At 47.4% G+C, this 25,671-nt stretch overlaps 1 protein-coding gene across 1 annotated transcript in view; it reads right to left on the bottom strand.

Annotated features, from left to right (window-relative positions):
* Positions 1-25,671, bottom strand: part of PMFBP1 (polyamine modulated factor 1 binding protein 1) — an 86,525-nt gene that overhangs the window by 49,359 nt on the left and 11,495 nt on the right. Inside the window, exon 3 of the mRNA XM_035118016.2 lies at positions 20,924-21,058. Within this exon, the coding sequence (XP_034973907.2) occupies positions 20,924-21,058 (135 nt within the window). The remainder of the gene's footprint in view (positions 1-20,923; positions 21,059-25,671) is intronic.

Genomic DNA, 25,671 nt, shown 5'->3' with positions numbered 1-25,671 from the left:
CAAGTTCATTCATTTTTAATTCCAAAAAGTCCAAAAGAGGTTCTTCAATTATTATTACTATTGATAAAAGTCAATAATCGTCTTTTCCCAGACTAACATAACAATTTTACCTCCAGTATTGAGAAACAGTAAATCCTTGGTCTTTATTCCTTCAAGATTCTCTTTGCTGTGGTCATTTATTGAGACAATGATCCATAGTTATTTACTTGTGCATAATCATTATTTCACACCCAGATCCCTATCTTCCTATTTCCTGTTGACCATCATTTTCCATCCTAATTTAAAAAACAAAACAAAACATGGGTTCTATTTCCTCTTCTTCCATTCTTTTTCCAAGAATGCTGCGAGAGGCTTAATAATTTTTTCCTCTAGATTTAGTTCAAATTTTACAGTCATTTCTTTCCTAACTCTATTCCTTCCAGCTCTGGATATTTCTTAGTCTCTGCATCCGTGGTTTCCTTCCCCATTTCCAACATCATGACTCCAGCATTTAGCTCCTTCAGGCTGCGGCATGTGGAGATCCTCTTGATTTCATCATCCATAGCCTCAAGCCATAACCATTACATTCTACACGTACAACACAGGTTGTACATTGACAATAAAGGTATTACTACTACTACTACTACTACTACTACTACTACTACTACTAAAAGGTAAAGGTGCCCCTGACCATCAGGTCCAGTCGTGTCCGACTCTGGGGTTGCGGCGCTCATCTTGCTCTATAGGCCGAGGGAGCCGGCGTTTGTCCGCAGACAGCTTCTGGGTCATGTGGCCAGCATGACAAAGCTGCTTCTGGCGAACCAGAGCAGCACACGGAAACGCCGTTTACCTTCCCTATTTATCTACTTGCACTGTGATGTGTTTTCGAACTGCTAGGTGGGCAGGAGCTGGGACCGAGCAACGGGAGCTCACCCCGTTGCAGGGATTCGAACCGCCGATCTGATCAGCAAGCCCTAGACTCTGTGGTTTAACCCACAGCGCCACCTGGGTCCCTACTACTACTAAAACTACTACTGCTCGGGCAAACCTCTACCAGTATTCTTTCTCAAAGGCTGCATATTTTCTCCAGCCTAAACTTTGTCCAATCCTTTTCCATTTACCATTTTCTGCATTTCCGCTCTTAGTTCTTTTAAGTGGTCCTTCAGTAATTGTTGCATGACATCAAACAACCCAGAGATGCATTCTAAATAAAAGCACACATTCTACTAATGTAAAAACATGCTGATTCCCAGACCATCTGCGGGCCGGATTTAGAAGGCGAGTGTGCCGGATTTGGCCCCCGGGCCTTAGTTTGCCTACCCATGGATTAGAGCATACTTTTTAATTTTGTTTTTAGCCCTTTAATGGCATCTTGTCTTAAACCAGCTGTCGGGTCAGAGAGAGAGTCTCAATAGTAATTTATAGGAGTTTCCGAAATGATTGAAGAAAGGGAGGTTGAGCTGATCTTTTCCCTAAGGACTGACACCTAGGGCTATTAAGTGGTGTTTTGGCAAGATTGCAGTTCTTCTGGTGCCTGGTCACTCACCTTGAAGATTTCTCACGATGGGAGAACAGTTCTTCCAGAACACTGGAAGTTAATCCCTGTTAGCTCTGTTCCTCAGAGATAATACAATAGGCAATAGCTATCATTAAACACCACCTAATTATCCCTGATGATGAAACCTTGTCAAGAAACATTTAAACAGCCATGATTCCTCCCTGGAAGTCTAGTGCTTCAAAGGCTCCTGATAACCAGGTAGTTGTCAGGTGTCTGGAGAGCTGCAAAAAGCAGGTTTAGGGCAATCTCTTCCCTGTCAGCCAAGCCCCACCTTAGCTTTACGACATCAGGTTTAGAGCTGGTGGGCATGACTTGCCCAAAACAGTCTGGTGGGCCAAATGGGTAAGCCTGGCAGACCATGCCTGTCAAGCAAGATGGAGATTGTCCCCCGCCTGGACTAGGTGCTGGAATAGTCTAGCATTTGATACAATAGACTGACCCAGCAAGTTGCCATGGAAGGTGAGCTGCATGGGAGTGTGACCCTGGGCAATTTGAAACCTTCCATATGCCCACAACTTAAACATGTGAAAGTTTTAGTCTGTTTTAAAGTCGTACAGGCCCTTTTAAAGTGTATTTTTATATTTGTTTTATGTTGCACACCGTCCTGAAATTTGATATCATGAAGGGTGCTATAAAATAAACTTTAAATAAAAAAAAATAAATCTCTGCTATATGAAACCGGTAACTGGAAAGGCGTGATTTTCACAGCAACACATTCCAGCACTACTAACCCTAAACTAAAAAGGCCTGGTCTCTTTGGCCTTTCTTCCCAAGGCAGGGGCTCTGACCACTCCCACATATTTCCTGGTTGCCATTTTCAGTTTTACAGCTTCCTAATTCAGATGGGATGAGAGGTGGCACCATCTTCAGTTTGGATTACTGTAACATGCTCTACATGGAGCCCTTTTGAAAAGTGCTCAGAAACGTCAACTGGCCCAAAGAGCTGCAGCTGGATGGTTGACCAAAGTTGATTATAGGGAGCATAAAAGTCCATTATTACAACTTTACAACAGCTCCACTGGCTATCTATCTGTTTCTGGGCACAATTCAAATTGCTGGTTATGACCACTAAAGCCCTCCATGGCTTATGTCCAGGCTATCCGAAGGACTGTATTCTCTCTTATGAAACTGACCAGGCTCTGGGAGATTTGGGGAAAGCTCTTTTCTCAGTCCCATCACCCTCACAGGCATGCTTCATGGGGATGTTGGAAAGGGCCTTCTTGGTGGCTGCTCCCAGACTTTGGAAATCCCTACCTAGAGAAGCTAGACTGGCTCTCTTTTCTTGTCCTTCTGCTGGCAGGTGAAGACTGTTGCATTCAGAGAGGCCTTTGGAAACTGCTTTTTTTTAAAGGAAAAGAAAAGAAAGGGTGGATTTAAATAGTGCTGTGCTGTTTTTCTTATCTGTATTTTAATAGATTTGTTTTTATATTAAGTTAACCCTACTAGAGTTTAATTAATTTTAACAATTATCTTTTACATGTTTTTAGCTTTTTATATTGGGGAAAAGGTGGGTTATAAATAAATGTAATAGTAATAACAACAATATGTTTTACAGCCACACACCATGATCCTTGCAGAAGCATCTCTTCATGCTTCCAGAAAAGCATTGCCAATGAGGAGGAAAGTTTCCATTTATTTCACATATACAGTGGAACCTCGGTTTATGAACACAATTGGTTCCGGAAGTCTGTTCATAAACTGAAGCCTTCATAAACTGAAGCGAACTTTCCCATTGAAAGTAATGGAAAGTGAATTAATCCGTTCCAGATGGTCCGCGGAGTAACCGTTCATAAACTGAAGTGAACTTTCCCATTGAAAGTAATGGAAAGTTGATTAATTCGTCCCAGACGGGTCCGCAGAGTACTCAACCTGAAGCGTACTTAACCCGAAGCATGGGTGTAATTGGTTCCGGAAGTCTGTTCATAAACTGAAGCGCTCATAAACTGAAGCGAACTTTCCCATTGAAAGTAATGGAAAGTGAATTAATCCGTTCCAGATGGGTCTGCGGCCGAAAATTCATAAACCGAGGTGTTCATAAACCGAGGTTCCACTGTACTGTATACCCCTCTTCTTAAAAATCACAAAGCAGTTTACAAGTAATAGTACAAAATACTTCACCTGCAACAGCTACTGTTCAACTAGCTCATCAGCTCTAAATATCAGCATCAGTATGTTATTATTATATTAATAATAGACTGGTCAGTAAAAAGCCACCTTGAAAGCCTCATCAAAAAGATCTGAAGGCTGGGATGAAAAGGTGTGTCTTAAGTAACTGGCAAAACTGGCCCCAGGCCTGGCTTCAGCATCCACTGTGTAGCTTCTTTCACAGACAGTAGGGCTTTGTCTGCAATCTTCCCTCCCCACCCAGTGGAGGTCTCAGGTTAAAAGCAGGCTTCAGGGACCCTCCAGATTTCCCTACATATCACCCAATACATCAGGGATGAGTACCCTCTCTTCATAGAAAAAACTTATGTAAACACACCAAAGGCTTTTGAGGTGCCCATAGACACTGAAAGGAAACCCTTTAAAATAAGGCAGGGTCAAACAGCAAGTTTAGGTTAGGAAGATGTTTTATGGATAAAGTGTGTAATAATGATAATAATAATAATAATTTATTATTTATACCCCGCCCATCTGGCCGGGTTCCCCCAGCCACTCTGGGCGGCTTCCAACAAAACAGAAATTCTAAAATACAGAAATCCATCAAACATTAAAATACAGAAATCCATCAAACATTAAAAGCTTCCCTAAACAGGGCTGCCTTGAGATGCCTTCTAAAGGTCTGGTAATTGTTGTTCTCTTTGACCTCTAGTGGGAGGGCATTCCACAGGGTGGGTGCCACTACCGAGAAGGCCCTCTGCCTGGTTCCCTGTAACTTGGCTTCTCGTAGTGAGGGAACCGCCAGAAGGCCCTCGGAGCTGGACCTCAGTGTCCGGGCAGAACGATGGGGGTGGAGACGCTCCTTCAGGTATACCGGACCGAGGCCGTTTAGGGCTTTAAAGGTCAACACCAACACTTTGAATTGTGCTCGGAAACGTACTGGGAGCCAATGTAGGTCTTTCAGGACCGGTGTTATGTGGTCTCGGCGGCCGCTCCCAGTCACCAGTCTAGCGGCCGCATTCTGGATTAGTTGTAGTTTCCGGGTCACCTTCAAAGGTAGCCCCACGTAGAGCGCATTGCAGTAGTCCAAGCGAGAGATAACTAGAGCATGCACCACTCTGGAGAGACAGTCAGTGGGCAGGTAGGGACTCAGCCTGCGTACCAGATGGAGCTGATAAACAGCTGTCTTGGACACAGAGTTGACCTGTGCCTCCATGGACAGCTGTGAGTCTAAGATGACTCCCAGGCTGCGCACCTGGTCTTTCAGGGGCACAGTTACCCCATTCAGGACCAGGGAGTCCTCCACACCCGCCCGCCTCCTGTCCCCCACAAACAGTACTTCTGTCTTGTCAGGATTCAATCTCAATCTGTTAGCCGCCATCCATCCTCCAACCGCCTCCAAGCACTCACACAGGACCTTCACCGCCTTCACTGGTTCTGATTTAAAAGAGAGGTAGAGCTGGGTATCATCAGCATACTGATGGACACCCAGCCCAAACCCCCTGATGATCTCTCCCAGCGGCTGCATATAGATGTTAAAAAGCATGGGGGAGAGGACAGAACCCTGAGGCACCCCACAAGTGAGAGCCCAGGGGTCTGAACACTCATCCCCCACCACCACTTTCTGAACACGGCCCAGGAGGAAGGAGCGGAACCACTGCATGACAGTGCCCCCAGCTCCCAAACCCTCTAGACGATCCAGAAGGATGTTATGGTCGATGGTGTCAAAAGCCGCTGAGAGATCCAGCAGAACTAGGAAACAGCTCTTACCTTTGTCCCTAGCCCACCGGAGATCATCGACCAGTGCGACCAAGGCAGTTTCAGTCCCATGATGAGGCCTGAATCCTGACTGGAAGGGATCCAAATGGTCCGCTTCTTCCAGGTGTGCCTGAAGTTGTTCAGCAACCACTCGTTCAATCACCTTGCCCAAGAATGGAAGATTTGAGACTGGGCGATAGTTGGCCATATTGGCCGGATCTAAAGATGGTTTTTTAAGAAGCGGTTTAATAACCGCCTCTTTCAGCGGGTCTGGGAAGGCTCCTTCATGGAGAGAAGCATTTACCAACCCGCGAAGCCCATCGCCCAGCCCTTCCTGGCTAGCTTTTATAAGCCAGGATGGGCAAGGATCAAGGAGACAGGTGGTTGGTTTCACTCGTCGAAGCAGCCTGTCCACATCCTCGGAGGTAACAGATTGAAACTGATCCCACAAAACTTGACTAGACAGGACTCTAGCACTCCCCCGCCCCGGCCCTGCTCCCACGGTGGAGTCTACCTCTTCCCGAATCTGAGCGACTTTATCTGCAAAAAACTTTGCAAAATCATTGCAGGAGATCATGTGGCCCATACTGGGCCCGGATGGAGCAGGTGGTTCCGCTAAATTGTGAACCACCTGGAAGAGTCTCCTGCTGCTGTTTTCTGCAGATGCAATGGAGACGGCGAAGAAGGTCCTCTTCGCCGTCGCCATTGCCACTTGGTAGGCTCAAAGTTGAGCTCTAGCCCGTGTCCGGTCTGATTCAAAATGAGTTTTCCGCCACCGGCGCTCTAGCCGTCTCAACGACTGTTTCATCGCCCTCAGCGCCGGGGAAAACCACGGGGCTGTCCGGGCTCCATGCAATCTGAGAGGGCGCTTCGGAGCCAGACAGTCAATAGCGCTGGTTAACTCCGCATTCCAGCGGGCCACCAGGGAATCAGCTGAAAGGCCATCGACATGGGATAAAACATCCCCTACCACTCTCTGGAAGCCAATTGGATCCATTAAGTAATGGGGGCGGACCATCCGAATCGGTCCCACCTCCCTGCAGAGGGGAAGGGTTGCGGAGAAGTCCAGTTGCACCAGAAAGTGATCTGACCATGGCACTTCTTTTGTTTCGCTTTTACTTAATGTCAGATCACCAACATCCATAGAGGTAAACACCAAGTCCAAGGCATGTCCGCGGCTATGAGTTGGGCCAGACTTATTCAGGGACAGCCCCATGGTGGCCATGCTTTCCACGAAGTCCCGAGCAGCTCCTTGTAAGGTCGTGTCGGCATGGATGTTAAAATCCCCTAAGACAACCAAGCTAGGTGTCTCCAGGAGCACATCCGACACGACCTGCAGCAGCTCGGGCAGGGAATCCTTGGTGCAGCGGGGAGGTCGGTACACCAAAAGGAATCCTGTACTGCCCCTATTGCCCAACTTCCAGAACATGCACTCAGAAAACTCCATCTTACCAATAGGACGCCTGGTGCAAACTAATGACTTCCTAAAAATCACTGCAACCCCCCCTCCCCGCCCAGATGGCCTGGGTTGCTGTGCATAAGAGAAACCTGGTGGACAAGCAGCGCCAAGAACGGGCCCATCGGCTTCATCCAACCAGGTCTCTGTCACACATGCCAGGTCAAATCCTCCATCCACATTCAGGTCGTGAATGGCAGTGGTCTTATTCATCATCAACCTGGCATTGCACAGCAGCACCTTCAGGTCATGTGGGTATCCCTTGCTGATTCCAATATCCGTCCGGTGTATATAACAAAAAGCTCTAGAACAGATGGCAGTGTCAAAAGACAGCAATAAAGGTAAACAGAATTAATTGTGGTGGGGGTGGGGGGCAGCTTTGTTTTTCCCAAACTGGAGTCTCTGCTGCCCATTCTGTTTGTTTCTCAGCCAAAGATTTAGATCAGGCGTCAGCAACGTTTTCCGGCCATGGGCCGGATCATTCTCACGGACGATCATCCATGGGCCAGACAGGCGCAGAAGCGATTTCTGGAGCAGCGCTGCGCATGTTCAGGGCGACGGAAATTGCCTCTGCGCATGCCCAGAAGCCAAAAATCACACCTGCGCAGAAGCGATTTTCGGCGTCTGGGCATGCACAGATGCCGTTTCCAGCACCACTTGGCGAGTCTCCGCGCCGCGCTACGCCGGTTTAGCGCAGCACACAGGGGACTTGCCGAGCGGGCAGCTCGGTGACTGGGTGGCTCTTGGGCCGGATAAATGGCCTCTGTGGGCCGGAGGTTGCCAACCTATGATTTAGATTGCTGACCCTGGAGCTGCCAGTACTGGCTAAAGATGCTTCAGCATCTCTGTACTTTTCTGCATCTCAGTTCACTCTGACCTCACTATTTACAATCCTGCCCCCACAAACCACATGTACATAGCCTTGCAACTGAGGATAGTCCAAAAGAGCTTGCACCTTAATAAAATTGTTAGTCTTTAAGTGCTACAAGTGAGGCCAAGGCCCCCAAACCTGGCTGTCTAGATCAGTGTTTCCCAACCTTGTGCCTCCAGATGTTTTGGGACTACAACTCCCATCATCCTTAGCTAGCAAGACCAGTGGTCAGGAATGATGGGAATTGTAGTCCGAAAACATCTGGAGGCACAAGGTTGGGAAACACTGGTCTAGATGTTAGTACACTTAGCAGCAACAGCAACACCAAGGAAATGGTTGTAACAAAGGCCTTGGATAGGGCCCCCTCCACGCATATCTTACAGTGTAGAAAGAACAGGGAGGTGGGGGATTTACAGAAAGCCCAGCAGCAGCTGCAGCAGCTGCTAACAGAAGCTGTATAGAGGCCAATCTGGGGCAAGAGCAAATGCCCCTCCACACAACCCTCCCTAAGTAGAAGCATGCTCAGAAGTGAGCCCAGCACCACCTTCTGAAGGCAACAGACTCCAGACTCCAAGAGCAAAGTTGCAGATGGCTAAGAGGCATTGTGGCTCTTGCCGAGAGAGAGCAGAACACTGTTTTGCAAACAGATGCACCATGGAAGAGAGGAATGACACACACCTGTCATTTGGTGTTACACATAAGCAGTTTATTAAAGAATTAAATATTTATAGACTATAAAGCAAGCAGGGCAATGGGTTGAAAACAGCGTGCTGAGAGGGGCATTATAAAACAATGAGGCTGTCAGTGATTGATCAAGAATGGAGAACACAAGCGTGTGAGAGGAGCACTGCGCCAGCAGCAGCAGCAGAGGCCCCAGAGTTGCAGGAGCCTATCTGGGTTACTGCAGGAAGCCTCCCTTGACTGTTGCTAATGGAGCCGAAAAGGGCTAGAGAAGAGTCCAGGCTGTTGAGTGTTGGGTCTGCTGCACAGCCCAAAAGACTTCCTCTCCAAATGGGAGCTCCCATGTCCCCATAGTGTTTGCATCTCTCTCTCTCTCTCTCTCTCTCTCTCTCTCTCTCTCTCTCTCTCTCTCTCTCTCTCACACACACACACACACACACACACACACACACACACACACACACAGAGAGAGAGAGAGACAGACAGACAGACAGAGAGAGAGAGAGAGAGAGAGAGAGAGAGAGAGAGAGACAGAGACAGAATGCCAAACAGGAGCAAAAGAATACAAGTATTTTAGTCTAATAATGAATGACCTGCAGAAAGGAAACCACAGTCTGGCTATAACAGTAAGCCTGGGAGTATCTAGAAAATCATTTCTTAACAGAAGCCAATTTGAGTTTTATAGAGTAATAGCCATGCAACCCCAACCTTATCTCCATTTCTGATGGAATTACTAGACAGGCAGACCATGGGATCACTGTGGACAAACCATAACTTGATTTCAGCAAAGCACCTGACAATGTTCCCCCATGATATCCTTGTAGGCAAGGTGGCAAAATGTGGACCTTCACCTGCTCCTTATGGGAGGAGGACAGCAATCCAATTGCTTTATGACAGACATGTCAAATAGTGACTGGCCTGGGTCTCAGCAAGAAGAGCCACCTCCAGGGGACCAGGCAGGGCTGGCTCTAGGTAGACCCCCGGTGGCGCAGGGCACCACAGCGCCGGCCCGCCAGGAGGGCGCTGCGAGCTGCGCCCGCCCGCTGGCTGGCCGGTCCGCCAACCGTGCTGTGCCTGCCCGCCCGCTGCGGCGCCGCACAGCAGCGCTTGTGGCAGCCGCGCTGCGCCCGCCCGTCCACCGCGCTGGGAAATGGGGCGGGGGGCAGGGCGCCGGAGGGATCCGTCGCTCCACGGCGCCAGCGGCGCTTAAGACGGCCCTGGGACCAGGCAAAGAAGCAGGCTTCAAGGAACTGGAAATGTAGCAGTAATGCCCTTTAGAGCAATGTCCTGGCTAGGCGATGACGTAAGAAGCTTGCAAGGGCATCTAAGAGCAGCCCTGAAGCTGGATCAGGCCAAAGACACTAGATCAGTCTAGTCTGGCATTCTGCTCCCTGCAGTGCCTAATCAAATGCCTCTGGGAAACTTACAAGCCTAAGAGTACCTTCCCCACTTGGCCTCCCCAGCAACTGGTGTTCGGAGGCAGGCTGCCTCCCTGGAAGTGACAAGTAGCCACAAAAGCCTTACCCTCAAGGCATGTATCTAATTTACCAGTATGCCCTTAAGGCATACTGAAGAATTGAATTCCATAGTTTAACTGTATGCTGAGTAAGCTTCCCATTCATCTGTCGTAAAGTGCCCACCATTTAATTGGTTCTTCCTTGCAAGGCTATCTCAAGGCTGCAGGAAAGCACTGGGTCTCGGCTTTCTGTTCACAAAAGTATCTCAAATCCATCCACAATGGGACCTCAATGTGGCTGCATGATGCGGGACATGGTTCAGTTGTAGATCAACAGCCAGCCCACAGTGGCCCCTCCCCCTCCACAGCTAGACTTGAGGCACCTCCTGGCAGAGGCAGGGCCACTTTATTCCTCAAGACACAAGTGAAGCTACAGCTGCAAGAATCTTCTTGCCTTTCTCAACCCAGGGTTCAATATTCTCCCCAGCAGACATGAACATGAGATTTCCCCATGCTGCAATGCCTTGGAAGTGCCCAGCCTTTTTAAAGGAGGGCCCTTGTCCGTTTTGTGGGCAATTGGCTGGGTTATCTTATTGGGGGGAGGGGTGCCCCTCCCTCTCCACCATGTTTATGAGATCTGCCTACAAGTCCCTGGCGAAGATGCCTCCAGCAGCCACCTCCATTTCACAAGACTGAGAAGCATTCTTCAGATTCAAATGCTGTGAGGTCAGCAGAGCTGTCGAGATGTTGCTCTTCCCCCTTTAAAAGCGATGAGCTATTTACTCCCTAACAATTCTGCTTCAGAGCTGGTTTAGCATTTTTATTGGAATGTGAAAGCTCTTAAAAGAACAGGGGAAAAAATCTAATCAGGCAGAAGAGATAGAAAACTTGCTGAATTTTTGCTCTCCCCCCAATGCCCCCCTCAACCCTATCAAAAGCCCATCTTCCATTCATTGCTTCCCGATGTCATTATGACAAGCGGCTACAAATCAATAGCAGGAGGAAAGGCCGGGCCAGCCAGCATCAGCCAGTGATAAAGACTCCCTCTCAGCCCCGCTTTGCTAATAGCACATAATAGCAGCCATTGGTGCCCCGCATTAAATCATACATTTCACTCGGCGTTTATTATGGGATTTTTAAAACTCCTCACTAAATTGGATTTTCTCGATGGTCTCTAATTTCGACATTTATCATTTAAAATTAAACTCCTCTGTGGAGATGAAGAATGAAGGGGGGGGGCAGAGAGAGAAAGGGGGAAGGAAAAAGTTTTGTATTTTTCTTCTCTTTAAAATGAAAACCCATAAATAATATTCAAATTCCACTACCACAAGCCCTAAAAATTTTATGTGTCTGAAATGTTAGAAGTTTGGCTGGAATTGCTTTGGGAGATTTGCTCTGAAGCTGTTAAAAAGGAAGGATTATTATTATTATTTTAAAAAACACCATCCAGGCTTTTCAGTATTCTGATTTGGATCCAGCTCTATGCAGAGGGCTCAGGGGCAGTTCCGCTTCCACCTGGTGACCCTGTCACAGAGTAGAGGCTCCCATTGGCACACAGCACAGAATTCAACAGGCATTAAGCAGAGGGGCCTGTGCTGGTGGACTGTGTGGTAGGAGGGGTGGGGGCGACCTCCATTTCTGAAGCTCCAGTTCTGTACCCAGCATAGCAGGAAAGAGAAAGGCACAGTGGTGCCCACAAGCAGGGTGCAGGGAGAGAAGAAAACACATACAGTGGAGGCGGCAGACGCAGGTGTTGGCGGCAATGCCTACTACATAAAAGAAGTCGTGAGGTGGGAGCAGCACTGTGTGACATCCCTCCTACCAGGTGACTATGAAGAAAGAGCAGTTAGAATAAAAGAAGTGGTGTGACGCTCCTCCCACCAGAAAGAGCAGTTTTAGAGAAAAGACCAACAGAATTGGCAGAAAGTTCACGGGAGGGTCTGGGCCAGGCCTCAAACTTTGTGCTCCAGACTCTTGGTTATCCTTGCTTTTGCCTCCCTTCCAAATCTCATTGGCATTCTCTCCTCTCTCTTTTTGGACTTTCTGACCCACAACAGAACATGCCGCTTTACACAAAGCCTGAACACTTCCAAAGTAAGTGGAGGCGAGCGAGGCCTTGCCAAGTCTAGACATGATGAGCATCACTCTTGGCCCATGCACACAACAGCAAAAGGGAGGTGAGGCTACAGCCACTTTCTTGCACCCCATTGCCCCAGAAAAGGCAGGGTGGTGGTAGGGCAACTCAAAGGGCCACAGACTCCGCTGCACCACACCAGGAGCACACCTGGCTCATGACTTTCAGGCAATAGTGCACCAAGCTCAGCACTTTCCCTGGCAAAAGCCGCATTTCCTGCCAGCCACTCATTTTGCGCCTCCCCTCCCCCCGGCAACCTGGCCCACACACTAGCCTACAGGCTGCTGCTGGAGACAAGAGGAACTGCCCCATGCAGTAGGCCTTGCCTCAGTATGGCAGGCCAGGCCTGGAAGAGATGCCCAACAATTCTTGCTGAGCTTGCGCAATCTCATAGTTTCCTGCAGCTCCAGATTCCGAAACATCCTGTGGCTTATTGATCCTGGTAATCAAACTCGGCAACAGTTGCGAACCATTCAATCTTTCACTACTGGAAATGTGTGTAAGAAACCATGGTTTACAATTAGCTGACTGTGATTAAATGCCACCTGGGCTGGGCTTTCCTCTTGCTGGATCCCAGGGCTCTGCCTGCCTGAGGATGTTGCTGACAGGACTCCCTGACTTGTGAGAGCATGCTGGAAATAGCATGACAGGCATGAAGAGCCACCAAGCCTTTTTGAAGAAGAGCTGAGCTTGAGCTTGTTGAATTCATTCATTAAGTTGCTTGATCCATGCTCCAGAGACAAAGACAGCTCCCAAGTGGAGGAGGAGGAAGGAAATGGAACAGCCACCCTCCAAAGTCCAGGCTGCTCTGAGCACAACTGGCTCTTCAAGGGGGTGAGTGGGTGAAAGATGCCCCTCTCCCAACCAAGCCATTCATTCGCTCTGCCATGAACAGCCATGCTCCAACGTACATGGCCCTGTGAGGAAGACAAGGCTTTAAGCTCAGTCTGCACATTCACACCTGATTCTGGCCAGGCCTCTAATCCAAAATGGAAAAAAGAGCAGCCATTGCTACATAGGCAGGAATAAAGATCTCATCAGTACTGGACGGGCTGTTGCAAGCGAGGCGACCTCACAATGGCTAACCAGGAACCTCCCCACAAATGCTCTAGGAGTGGCGGATATAAACAACCTTTGGATTTGCATTCCACCGCAGAGTGAGCAAACATGGAACACTTGCTGGGTTTGGGGGAGGGATCAAGTTGAGCACAGCTGAGTTACCCTATTCAGGCCAGAGAAGGTGCTGCCAATTATTGGATGGGAGATCAGAGACTTCAAGCAAAGAGCTTAATAGTACTCCAATAATCAACAGTTCTTGCTCTGTGGCAATTGTGAAAAATCATATTTGTTTTAAACTGTGATTCAGTTTATATTTTGTAGCTTTTCAGGAGCACACAGAATTTTAGAGTACAGTTCAGCAAGCTATAAAATTCCAAGTCATGGCAAACGTAGTTCGCAGCACACACCATGTCCCACTTTTTGAATGTTACAGTTCATTGTTTTTCACAAGTAATGTGCTTTTCTGCTATCTACCATTTGACTGGAGAGGAACAATGAGAACGGCAGAAGCCAGGAGACAGAATAGGAGGCTTAGAGCAAAGCACAAATCATGCCTCCCACCTTCTCCCTGCCTCAGTTTAGTTATGCAGCTATCCTGGGAAAGAGGGGATAGGCTCGGGTGCACATCTGGCATGGAAAATGTGCTAATACTCTTCCCCACAGCATTTAAGCAAATCAGATGGGCTGCAAGCACTATTTGGGGAGAGTGGTGGTGGATACCCAGGAGGGCTTAGAAGGCTTCCAAGCAGGGATTCCCAGAAAAGCCCAAAGAGCAGGAGGCCCTGGCCCACAGACCAGACAGAGCAGTTCTACCCTAGAACGGGTCACAATCAGCCAAACATGAGCTCTCCTCACCCCACCCACTTGTTCTGTCCTGCCTCTCTTCTGTTAGCTGGCTGAGCAATCATATCCAACAAGGGCTCATGAATGGCTCTGCCTCAAACTGGAACGAGGTCTTATGTGGTGTGCCAGAGGGCTCTTTCCAAAGCCTCGAGCTGTTCAACCTTTTTACAAATGACTTGGGATGGAAACGTAGAGAGGACTGTAACCAAATTTGCAGGTGACACAAAGCTGGGAGGGAGACATCAGCACAAAAGACAGATGCCAGATCCAAAGTGATCTTGACAGGCGAGAACACTGGGCTGAAACCAACAAGAGAAAATTCAATAGAGATAAATGTGAAGTCCTGCACTTAAGAACAAAAGAATCAAAGGAACATGAACACGATGGGGGAGCCTTGGCTTGGCAGCAGGATCTGCAGAAAGGATCTGGGTACAGAGGCTGTTCACAAGCCAAAAATGAGCAAGCAGCCCAACACAGCTACTTAAAAAAAAGCAAACATAGTCCTAGGCTGCATTAATAAAAGCATCACATCTAGGTCAGGAGTTCCCAAACTGGGGTCCACAGCATGTGTGCATTAAGTATTTACAGTATATTAATTTTAAAATGAATTTATATTCCTACTTCCACTTCTTATATTGTATTCCATTGCATTACAAATTGAATTTTATTGAATGCAAATTGTAATATAATAAAAGGGGGGAAAGCAACAAAAATACAATTAAAAACCCACACAGCATCTAGCACAGTGCATTACAATTGTTACAATGGACAGAAATATTATTAAGTGGCCAATAGAGGGGAAAGTATGGGATCTAGATCATGGGAAGTCATAGCTCTGCTGAATTCTGTGCTGCTCAGACCTGCATCTAGAGTAATGTGTACAGTTCTGGGCACTATATTTTAAGGAGAGCATGAACAAACTGGAGTGTGTCAAGAGAAGGGTGGCAAGGATAGTGAGCGATCTGGAAACAAAGCTCCACGATAAACAGTTGAAAGAACTGCTGGGCATACTTAGCTTGGAAAAGAGAAGGTGAATGAGGCAGGTGACAACAGGTATTTCAAACATCTGAAGGTGCAGTTGACTCTTGTTCTCTGTTGCTTCAGAAGACAGGACAGGGACTCATGAGTGAAAATGGAAAGGAAGCTAATTTTGGCTAAAGATCAGAAGAAGCTTCCTAAGGGAAAGAGCTGCTTGATAGTGGAAGCAGCACCTCTGCTGTGGGAGGGGATGCACTCTTCACCTTCTTTGGGGGCGGTTCAAGCAGAGGCTGAATGGCCATCCTTCAGGGATAGCTTGTTGGCTTCGTCCTACATGGAGGAGGGGGATGAACCACATCATGACCTTCAAGATCCCTTTGGACTCCATGATTCCAGCGCAGGGGAAACAGAGTGACCTCTGCTCCAGCCCACCAGCTGCATGTGGGCAGAAGCTTCATCCTCCTCCGCAGGGCCTGACTCTTTTTCACTGGCTCTGAATCCAAAGCCTGGCCCTTGGCACCTGGAGGGGCAGGCAGGAGACTGATGAGCAGCCGCAGCAACGGCTGTCTAAATGGGGGATCTACAGCTCCAGGGACCAGGGAACATTTTAAAATGTCCAGGGAACATTTTAAATGTTTCCAAACCAGCCAATTTCCCAGATCACCTAATCAAGATGCCTACGTCTTTTTTTGGGGGGGGGGGAGCCGGGGAAGACGTCACCTTTCCAGCAAGAGAGCAGAATCCATTATAGGAAACACTCTGGAAAGCCCTTTGCAGAGCTTGCGGCCTGGGGGCCTCATTATTCTCCTGACTGTGATTCAATTTGCCCTGTTCTAAAGACCCCTCCCAACCCAACACACCAAATATGCACCTAGCCAATAATTTCCAATTAATGCAATCAGTTCCTGACTTCTCCCTGACCCCGACAATCACCTGGTTGGGCTGAGTGGAAGGCAAACAGCACCGGGGAGGAAAGGCATAGCAAAAGGCTGTCTGATTAATTCCCCCTTCCCCAGCCCAATAGCTTGCTTGCTGCCCCCCCCTCCCTACACAGCTGGGATGCTTCTAGGCATCTGCCCGGGCCTGTCCTCAGACATAAATAAAGGAAATGGGGAAAGGGACCCTTCTAGGCGATTATGAAATCAGCGCATGAAAAATAAGAGCCATCATTACACTGAAAGAGAGGGGGCTTTGGGGGGGGGGAAGAGGCAGCAAGAGAATCTCTTTCTGCAGATTTGCCTTTGAGAGCGGCAAGGGGCCGTTCTGCTGCTTACATTCCGTTGCCCTGGCAACATACTCCTGTAAAATAAAGATTATTAAAGCGCATATGATTATTCGGCTGCTGAGTGAATGAGGCAGCGGCGGCAGCTGCTTCTGAATTCCTTATCAGAGGAATCCAATTTCTAACCCAAATTGTGTTTCTGCCACCTCATACAGGCACCCCACCCCCATACCAATCCAGACACCAGTTCCTCAGCTAGAGAAACCACTGGGGTGCCTTTCATGCCTCCCCTTTGCCATTTCAGGCAATTGCTTCAGTCCACACAAGCAAATTGGTGCAGACCCACTGCCCCCCCCCAAAGAGAGAAGCCTACCCAGGCAAACCACACCCTGGGGTTGCAAGGGGGCAGCTATTCTGCTACTTTGATAATCAGGCAGAGAGGAATTTTCTGCTTATTATTCTTCCTTAGCACAGTGGTGGGAAAATAAAAAAACCCAAAAGGGCTGAACCAATCCCTTCTCCCACACTTCTCTTACTGCTTCAAGGAACCACAAGTCATACTGAGGAGCTGAAACCTGCCTCCTCCCAATGAGTTTCACCCAAAGCCCTTGGTCCTGCAGTTGAAACCCAAAGAGCTACAGAGAGCACATACGAGGAAAGAGGCTTCCTCAGGGCAGGGCTGACAGGGCAGAGCAGGGTTGGGACAGGAGAGCTGGCCACAGGACTTGCCTGGCCAGACTGGGTTGAAGATCCACCCATCCCAGCAGACATCTGTGACAGAACAAAGCAGGGTTTGCTGCCAACACCTTGCAAATCAGAGTTAGGAAGGCTCTCTTGCTAGCTGCCATTGAGAAGCCGTTGCCCTCACCGTCATAGGTCCAAGTGGGCATTTAGCAAAAGAAACAAGCCCAGCCAATGGAGGCCCAAGCAAGAGCCAGGCAAGCCCATACAGCTCCAGCCACCTGCTGCCACTCCCAGCACTGCCCAGCAGGTGTCTCTGTAGCTCTGGGAATCCAGGGAGCTCCGTGCAGCCTCTCCCCACATCCTGGATTGCGCCAGCAGGAAAAGCGAAGCACAGAAGGGAAGAGAGAAGATCTCACCCAGTGCTGCCTACCTGGGAGTGACTGGGCAAATGGTTGTCTGCAGGCCAGGCCAAACAGGCTCCTGGACAAGAGCAGCTCATAACCCCTGCAGTGCAAGTCAAGATGCTGGGGAACTTTTGACTCGCCAACAGAACCACTCATTTGAGGAGAAAGCCAGAACTGACTGAAGGGGCCTCAGTAGGCAGAGCAGCAAGAACTGCCCTTTGCCCACTTTCCAGCTTTTGATGGACCCCCCAGTTTGGTTAGGAAACAATGAACTATTTATAGTGGAAAACAAGTACAAGATTGCCCTCGTCTTAGAGAAAACAGAATCTTCCTGAGCACAGGGAGGCTTAAAATGCTGTTCGTTTTCTGCTAGATGACTAATTTGAGAGTATCTGTTAACACTGAGGTTCTTTGAGTGTATGGCCATGCACCACTATTGACGATCCTACACCATTCTCACACACACACATCACCACCACCAACAACAACAACAACAACAAACAAGGCACTTTTCAATCCTGTCTGGAGTTGCCCTTACCCTTACAGCAGTGTGGGATAGGAAGGAGACAGCAGACACCCAAGGAAGCTAAAAGGCCTTGTCCTACACTCCTTTCCCCAGAGCCATGGAAAGAGAATGGGGCAACTGTAGCTGTATTCTGCAACATGTCATTGACACAATAATAGCCTATCAGTGGTGGATTTATATTGGGTCGACCACACATCATTCTACTTTGGTTGTTCTGCAACACTTCCTCAAGGTTGTTGCATTACTGCCATCTGGATACACCCCTGTGTTATAGTGCAACAAAAGCAGGATTTCACCAGGAAGCCATGGGACATGCACTGACTGGAAAAGAAGCTGTATGCCCACCCCAAAACTTTTGCAGGCACAAAGATATTTCAGCAGCACAAATAACCAGGAATGCATAGAATAAAGGACCGTCAGGAGGGGGCTGAAGTGTTCATTCAGAACTCCTATACATAACAAATAGTTGCAGTTGTGGCTTTGGTCCCCCTCCAATAAGCAGTTATCAAATTGTCCAGCTATTATGTTTTTAAAGGACACAAGGCTCTGTGTGTGCGTGTGTGCGCGCGCTTGCTTGCTCGCTCGCAATTAACAATATCTCTGTCATATATGCAATCAACAAATTTGCTTTTTCTTTCCCACATTTTCTTCTTAGCTCAGTTTTCTGTTTGCCATCTGTTATGGTCTAGCACTCCAAAGCTTTGACAAAAGCAGAAACACCCTGCTGGCGCCTCTCACCCTGCAACCTGGATAGGCATTTCTCCCAACCTTATGAATCAGGCAACAGCCACTTGCTGCAGTAAGTGACAAGATTCTCCAAGAGGGGAGACGAGAAGACTGGCCCATGGGTCCTCTCATTTGCAGTCCAATCTGTGGGGCCAGCACACACACAGGCCCATCTACAGGCTGCCCTTCTTTCTGCCTAAGGGCATGTAGCAGAGAAAAGCCCAGTGGTTCTATTCAACGGGGGCAGAGATTCCTGCACCAGGTTAATTGCTGGGAAAGGGGAAGCTGCCTTTGTTGCCAAACTCAGAAAAGAAGAAGAGGAGGAGGGGTAAGGTGGAATGGAGGACAGAGAGAAAAAAAGGGGGAAGGGTGGAAATTGAGAGCTCTAAGGAGAGAAAGTCCTGTCTGGTGGGGAAAGAGCAGGGTTTCCAGCTTTTCCATTGGTCATCAGAGCTGTAATTTGATGTGCAAGGGACTCATCTTCATGATGTGAAAAGGTTAACCTGCTAATTTCTATGCCTCCCCCCATGAGTTGACAGCTACTGGAAGAAAGAGAAATGAGGGAGGAGGCTTGCCAAAATACCTGTAGAACAAGAGAAGGGGGTTCAGAAAGACCCATTGAAACAGGGGAAAAATGTAGAGAGATTCAGAAGAACCTGTGAAAAGAGAGGCAAAAGGAAAGCCAGAGAAGTTACTGTAGGTTTGAGGGCAGTCCCAGAATGCTAGTGGGACAGAAAATGATTTCTGCAGTGGATTGGTTGATAGGAAAGGCAAGGAAACTGAAAGGGGGAAAGCACACTAACTCATGGGACAAGAGGGGTAAAGGGCATGTGCAATGAAGAGACAAAGCAGAGTTGATAGAGAAGCACAGCTTGCTGGATGTGAGAATAAGGGAAGCCATCCCAAGCCTACCATCCCGCAGGCACTTCCTCTCTGTTCCATGTTCTGCACATGATGCATAATTCAATGAACTTCTATTAAGCTCTTTCTTTTCTAATCTAAAAACCATTAAAGGCTTTAATTGCACCTCATACAGAAGGTGCTGTAACCTCCTGATCACTCAGGTTGCCCTTTTCCTGCTCTACTGCATTCTTTTGAGAAGGGACAACCAGAAAGGTGCACAACTGCAACAGTGCCAGAGACGAATATAAAGCAATTTAGCTCCTTGGACACCTCCTTTCCAGGCCCCAGCTTGGAATTTGCCTTTACCACCCACCCCAGCTACATACAGAACTGGATTTTGCACTGAACTTTACATTATTCCAGTCCCAATATTTCCTTAGAAAGGCAGTTTAAAACCCCACTTTAAGACCCTATCAGGGTCTTATATGAACATTAAGGATTATTTCCCCTCAATACACAGAAATTCAGGTTGACTTACACTAAATGGCACCTCTGCTTAGCTGGCAGGCACTCTCTTTGGAGTTGTTTGTAATTTGTGCAAGTCTTTACCATCCTGAAGCAGTTTGGAGTCATCTGCCAAACTGGTCATCTCACCACTCACTCCAGCCTCCAGTTCATTTGTGAATCAGTGACATATAGCCTGGTTCCAAACCAGGTCCTCAGGTGACCCCACTCCCTCCTTGCCTTTACTGCAGAAACTGTCCATTTATTCCTACTGGTATACTGACTCCTTCCTGCTCTCTAAGCAGTTACTGATAGCAAAGCAAGGCCTGTTCTCTTATTCCAGGACTGAAGCCTTTGGGGATGGAGTCTGCCAAAAGCCACTTGGAGGTCCAAACATAAAAAGTTTACTGGGATCTCTCGGTGTACCAACCCTCTCAAAGAACTCCAGAAAGGTTGGCAAGGCAAGATTCCCCTTGGCAAAATCCCCCATAACTCTTCCTCCGAAAGGCTTGTATTTTCTGTTCCTGGCTTCCTTAAATTGGTGCCCTCCGGATGTTTCTGACTATAACTCACATCAGCCCCATCTAGCATGTTTAGTGGTCAGGGATGACGCAAGCAGTTGTTCAAAAAGATCTTGGGGGGGGGTACCACGTTGAGGGAGGGGCTGTTTTATATGCTTAATTATTCAAGTTTTAATTGTGCTTTCCACCAACTTAAACAATGAGCTAAGGAGCCTGTAATTTCTGGCATCCTCCATAATATATATTTAAAATAAATAAATTAGATTTATTTTGGCTACCCTCTAATAGCCTCTGGTATATTGGATGATTTGACAAACCCTTACATATTTCTGCTAGAAGATCAACAATTTGAAGGGAGGGCTAATAAAGATGGGAGCTGAAAGGCCTACAGTGATGGAGAGAAGAGAAAAGGCCACCAGGGGTGCTAAAAGAAACAGGAAGTTAACTCAGAAGGCCTATGACACAAAGGTTTTTCTGTGGTTAACACGGTGCTGCAACTTCAGTTAATGCAGAAGTGTCTCTCTCAGAGTGAATGGAGTTGGGCATCCCACAGCTATCAGCAAGGAAATTCGTGCCCTGGAACCCAGGACTGTGACCCCTCACCCAGCCCCTACACATACCTGAAATTTGTCCTCAGCTGCAGCCAGTTTCATGAGGTCAAGCATTTGGTTCTCCAGCTCCTCCACTGTCTGAATCAAGATGGTGTTCTGGTCACTCAGATCTATGATGTAGGCCTGCAGAAGCCTCACCTCCATCTGCACATGGAGGAGAGAGAAAAGGTAGAGCCTCAGACACCCTACTCAGTGTTGAGAATTAGGAAGCAAGGACAGCAGACTGGGCCTACCCCAGAGGGCATTTTCTGAGAAAGTGGTTTGGCTCAGAAACCAGCTGACAACAATGACAGACCCCGCCATGAGGACCCAGAATGTGGAGTTGAGTATGTTCCTACTCCACCTGGAAGGGCGGGGGAGAAACCAAACTTCAGAAAAGGGCCTTCCTATCCAGGTCTTGTTTGCAGGAAGCAGCTGGAGCTACTTTTTGCAGGAAACAGTTGAATCTGGCCTTTTACATACCAGAATCAGTAACCTAAGGAAGCCACTGTCTTCAGGCAACCTATGCAGAACTTTGCAGCCAGAACATCTCTTTCAACTCAAGTGTGTCTTTCTTTTCTGAGAGAAGGGTATGTGGGAATGGCAGCAGGTAGGCGGGAGGAAGAGGCAATAAATGGAGAGAGGGCCCTGGCTGCTCTTTCCAGAACCTCTCATCTTAAACCATCAGGGGTGTCACCTCACAGAGCCATAGTCTTTGTCAGGACAGGGACTTAATCACAACATTGAGCTTCTGGGCCACAGAAAGGCCAGAAATGACCTAGCACTAAGCTACAAATGTCCCTAACTCATGTCTCCATTCCCAGGATGTGCCTCTTAGCCCCTGAAAGAGGCAGTTGCACTGGTTAACTCCCTGCTGGAGAACAGCAGAAGGGACCAAATCCATGTTGCCATGAGACAAAGTCAGGGCCAGCTCACCTGGTGGGTTTGCAAGTTCACTTGTGCCACCATTTGCCAAGATAGGCAGCCACCTCTCCCTTCTAGCTGCTGGGAGCAGGAAAAGAAGGGCAGCAAAACTGTGCTTCCCAGTGACAAAGGCAGCTACCAAAGATGAAAGAATTCACCCAGAAGTCTTCACTAGTAAAGTTTTGGCACATGAAAACCTGTTCCTAATCAACCAAGCTACTCCTTTGGGGTCAAATAGAGTGATTAGCTTATTAAGTAGCAAGCTTTTAATAAGCAAACGTGACTGAAAATGCTCCTCCACATCCTGATAATTTCAGTGTTTCTAATTCATTATTAGAGCCTAGATTCATTAACTATTCAGTTTATAGATATTAATGCTTAAGATGCATGCATCACCTGCCAAAACCTGAAGAGAAATTGTTTCAATTAGCCTTCATGGATCGTGAATCCTACCATCTGGGTATTTTTAGACAGAAGTGACAAACACATTCCTAAGCCGTGCTAATGTACAGATAGGATATGTGTAGAAGGTCACTTGAGTAAAGCTATAGTGCGTGAGCAAGGAAAGTTATACCTTCAAAAAAGTGAGGAATACTGATGCAGTTGATGCTATACCAGTTCAGGTGCATAAGGAAACTTGTGATTTGGAAGGCAGGCTAAAGTACAATGGAAGGCAGCTAGGGTTGCCAGACTCAATAGTGGACAGGACTTCTGTGCCTTTAATTGCCCTGCTCTCTTTTGAGTCTGGAAACCTTAAAGAGAAACCAGCAGGCCCTTTGTTTAATTTCCAAGCAAAGGGTCTGCTGGTTTCTCTTTAAGGTTTCCAGACTCAAAAGAGAGCAGGGCAATTAAAGGCACAGAAGTCCTTCCACTATTGAGTCTGTCAAACCTAATTAGGCAGCCTCCACATGTTCATTTCTTGCCTAGCCACAACTCTCCCTCACTGCCTTTACCTTTCCTGCCAGCCAAATATTTGTGGTGTTAACAGCCATAGCTACTTGTCTCATCACAGGCAGAAACGGCAGGAAGAAGATGTGACTCCATTTTGTAGAGCCCCCTTGACAGTTGCCCACCTCCCCAAGGGTACTCCTTCATGCCTCTTACTGATAAATATAAATACATAATTGACACCCCACACATTCAGCATCAATGTATGTTCCCATAAGAGTAGCCCTGCTGGATCAGGGCAAAGGCCCATCTGGTCTGGCATCCTGTTCTCACAGGGCCCAACCAGATGGCCCAATGGGAACTCCAAAAGAGGACCTCTGCCCACTCGTGATTCCCAGCATACTGCCTCTGGCACTGAAGGTAACTAATACACAGCCATCATGGCTAGTAGGATAAGTACTGTACTGGATAAGTCCTCCAGGAGGTTGTCTAATTCAAGTTGGTGGCAATCATCATCACTACATCCTGTATCAAGGGATTCCATCATTTAACTATGTGCTATGTGAAAAAGTAGTTTATTTTGTCTGTCCTGAATTTCCCAACATTCAGCTTCACTGAATAGCCTTTGCTGAAAGTAAAATCCATCTTTTTCACTTTTTCCAATATCCAATATACCTCCTTCATATCTTCCCTTAACTCAAGCTTTTTTTCCAAACTAAAAAGGCTCCAACATTGCCACCTTTTTATCCAAACCTTCAATCAGTGCTACTGACTGCCCATGACAGAAACACAATATTACATGTGTGTTTTTTAATCTGCAAGGGAGTGCTAAAGCACCTGAGCACCATGAGCTGGCATTGGGGAGAATCTGGCCTACGGGGAAATCTATGCAAAGCCTCTGCCACAGGTTAGGCATGACTGAAGAATCCTGAACTTGGCCACATCTTTCAACAGTTCCAAACTCTGAGAGAAAGATGCAGCTCCTCACTTGTATCCTATGGAGGCATTAGCAGTTCCTTATTCTTGCCTGCCAGTCCTATTGGAATGAAGCAGGTCCTTTGTTGTTATTTGAACTTTGTGGGAGAAAAATCACTCGGTCATTAGACATCTCCAACTATGGTCAAAACACAGCAGGCCAGAAGTAGCAACAGATTTATTATTACCGCAGTACAGGAAAAACATTTTTTGTCTGTTACATGATCCAGTTAATTACCCATGCAAAGCAAAGCAACTCTTGGCTTCAGCAGAAACTCCACATATGCCCCCAGGGATGTTAAAAGGAGGTGTGTTTAGGGGGTGGGGAGGAAAACCTCAGGCTCGGAGGACTAAGACTCACAAGAGCCCCTTGAGTATTGCAAACTTTGGAGCTAACTTCCATGGCTTCAGGTTCCCTATGACAATAATCATGTAAAAATCTCTGGAAAGAGATGCAAAGTGTCCCCAGATGCTTTGGATGTGGGAGGGTGGGAAGAGAAAGGCCTCCCCATCTCCCATACAGAATCCAGAGCTGCAGAGTTACCAGGGCAGACTGTTAAAGGAAACTGTCTGGGAACAAGAGCGCCAGAATTGCAGTAAGCAACACCAGAGGGAATGGAGAGGACTGTTCTTCTTGGACTTGTGCTGCTTGCTTTCCCAAAAGAATTGAGGGAGGGAGAGATCCTTCTGGCATGCAAATGACAGCCATGAACAAGCTGGATATGGAACCCAGAACTCCAAGAAACTGAAGGGGAATCCCTAGGAATTCCCAGGCATTAGTACTCATATGTATGTCATAAACAACAGGGATGCTTCCAACTCTATAATTTATGATGTGACATAGTAGACTTGGACTGGACGGACCCAAAGTCAAATCCTGGCTCATCCACTGCCTAACCTGCAGCACAAAGTTGTTATAAGAGGGGGAACCATTTAAGAAACCTGAAGCTGGGATATAAATATTAAAAATAATTAACTAATTACAGTGCAAATGTGAATCCCAGCTTAGACTGTCATCAGCACAGACAAGTCCAAGCCAGGCTACTGGGCGGTCAACAAAGGGTGGGGCAAAAGACTTTGTACTCTGCAGATCTGAGCATCCACCCCTGCACTCCACCCCACAAACTAAAATGGTACAGCCATGATTCTACATAAAGACACTCCAATTGCTCCACTTTCTCCAGAAGAGAAAGAGGGGGCGGGGCAGAAAGGGCTCCATGCAGAGGATGAGGACAGGGCAAAGAGGGAGGGACTCCTTGGTGGTGACACCACTGTCCTATAAGGCAGCTCACTCTACACCAACTTCAATGTCATTTTGGTACCAGATGGAGATCTTCTGTAGATCTTTTAACAAATCATTGTGGCTTTTTTACATTGCTTTTATCAGATGCCCTTTGATTTTATGGTTTTGGTGTTTATGTATTTTTTTTCTTTTTATTTGAAAAATATCCTGGAAATATTATACTGAAGGGCAGCCCATACCTTCTAAAAATGAAACAAACAAATAAACCCGCAAATGAGAGGGGGAGTGCATTAGGGAGGGATCTGTGGCAGCCAATCCAGAAGGAAGCTGAACTGGAAAATCTGCAGGGCCCCCTCTCCCCAGCACCCATCAGTGACCAAAACCAGACTGAAAGGGATGCAGATAGTTTCAGTGTTTTGCACACTGGGGGCTGAGCTAGAGTCCACAGACCACCAGCTTCTGAAATATACTTGTATATTCCGGCGTATAAGATGACTGGGCGTATAAGATGACCCCCAACTTTTCCAGTTAAAATATAGAGTTTGGGATATACTTGCCATATAAGAAATACGACCCGGTGTATAAGACGACCCCCGACTTTTGAGAAGATTTTCCTGGGTTAAAAAGTAGTCTTATAGGCAGGAATATACAGTACTTGTGAACCAAGATATTGGCACCACACGGAAGAGAGATAAAACTAAGTAGTATGCTGGATCCTGTTAGCCCAGCCACTGGATGAGCTGCTGCA

This window comes from Zootoca vivipara, chromosome 6, assembly GCF_963506605.1.
Source record: "Zootoca vivipara chromosome 6, rZooViv1.1, whole genome shotgun sequence".
Classification (NCBI taxonomy): Eukaryota; Metazoa; Chordata; class Lepidosauria; order Squamata; family Lacertidae; genus Zootoca; species Zootoca vivipara.
This window is presented reverse-complemented; position numbering and strand designations above follow the sequence as displayed.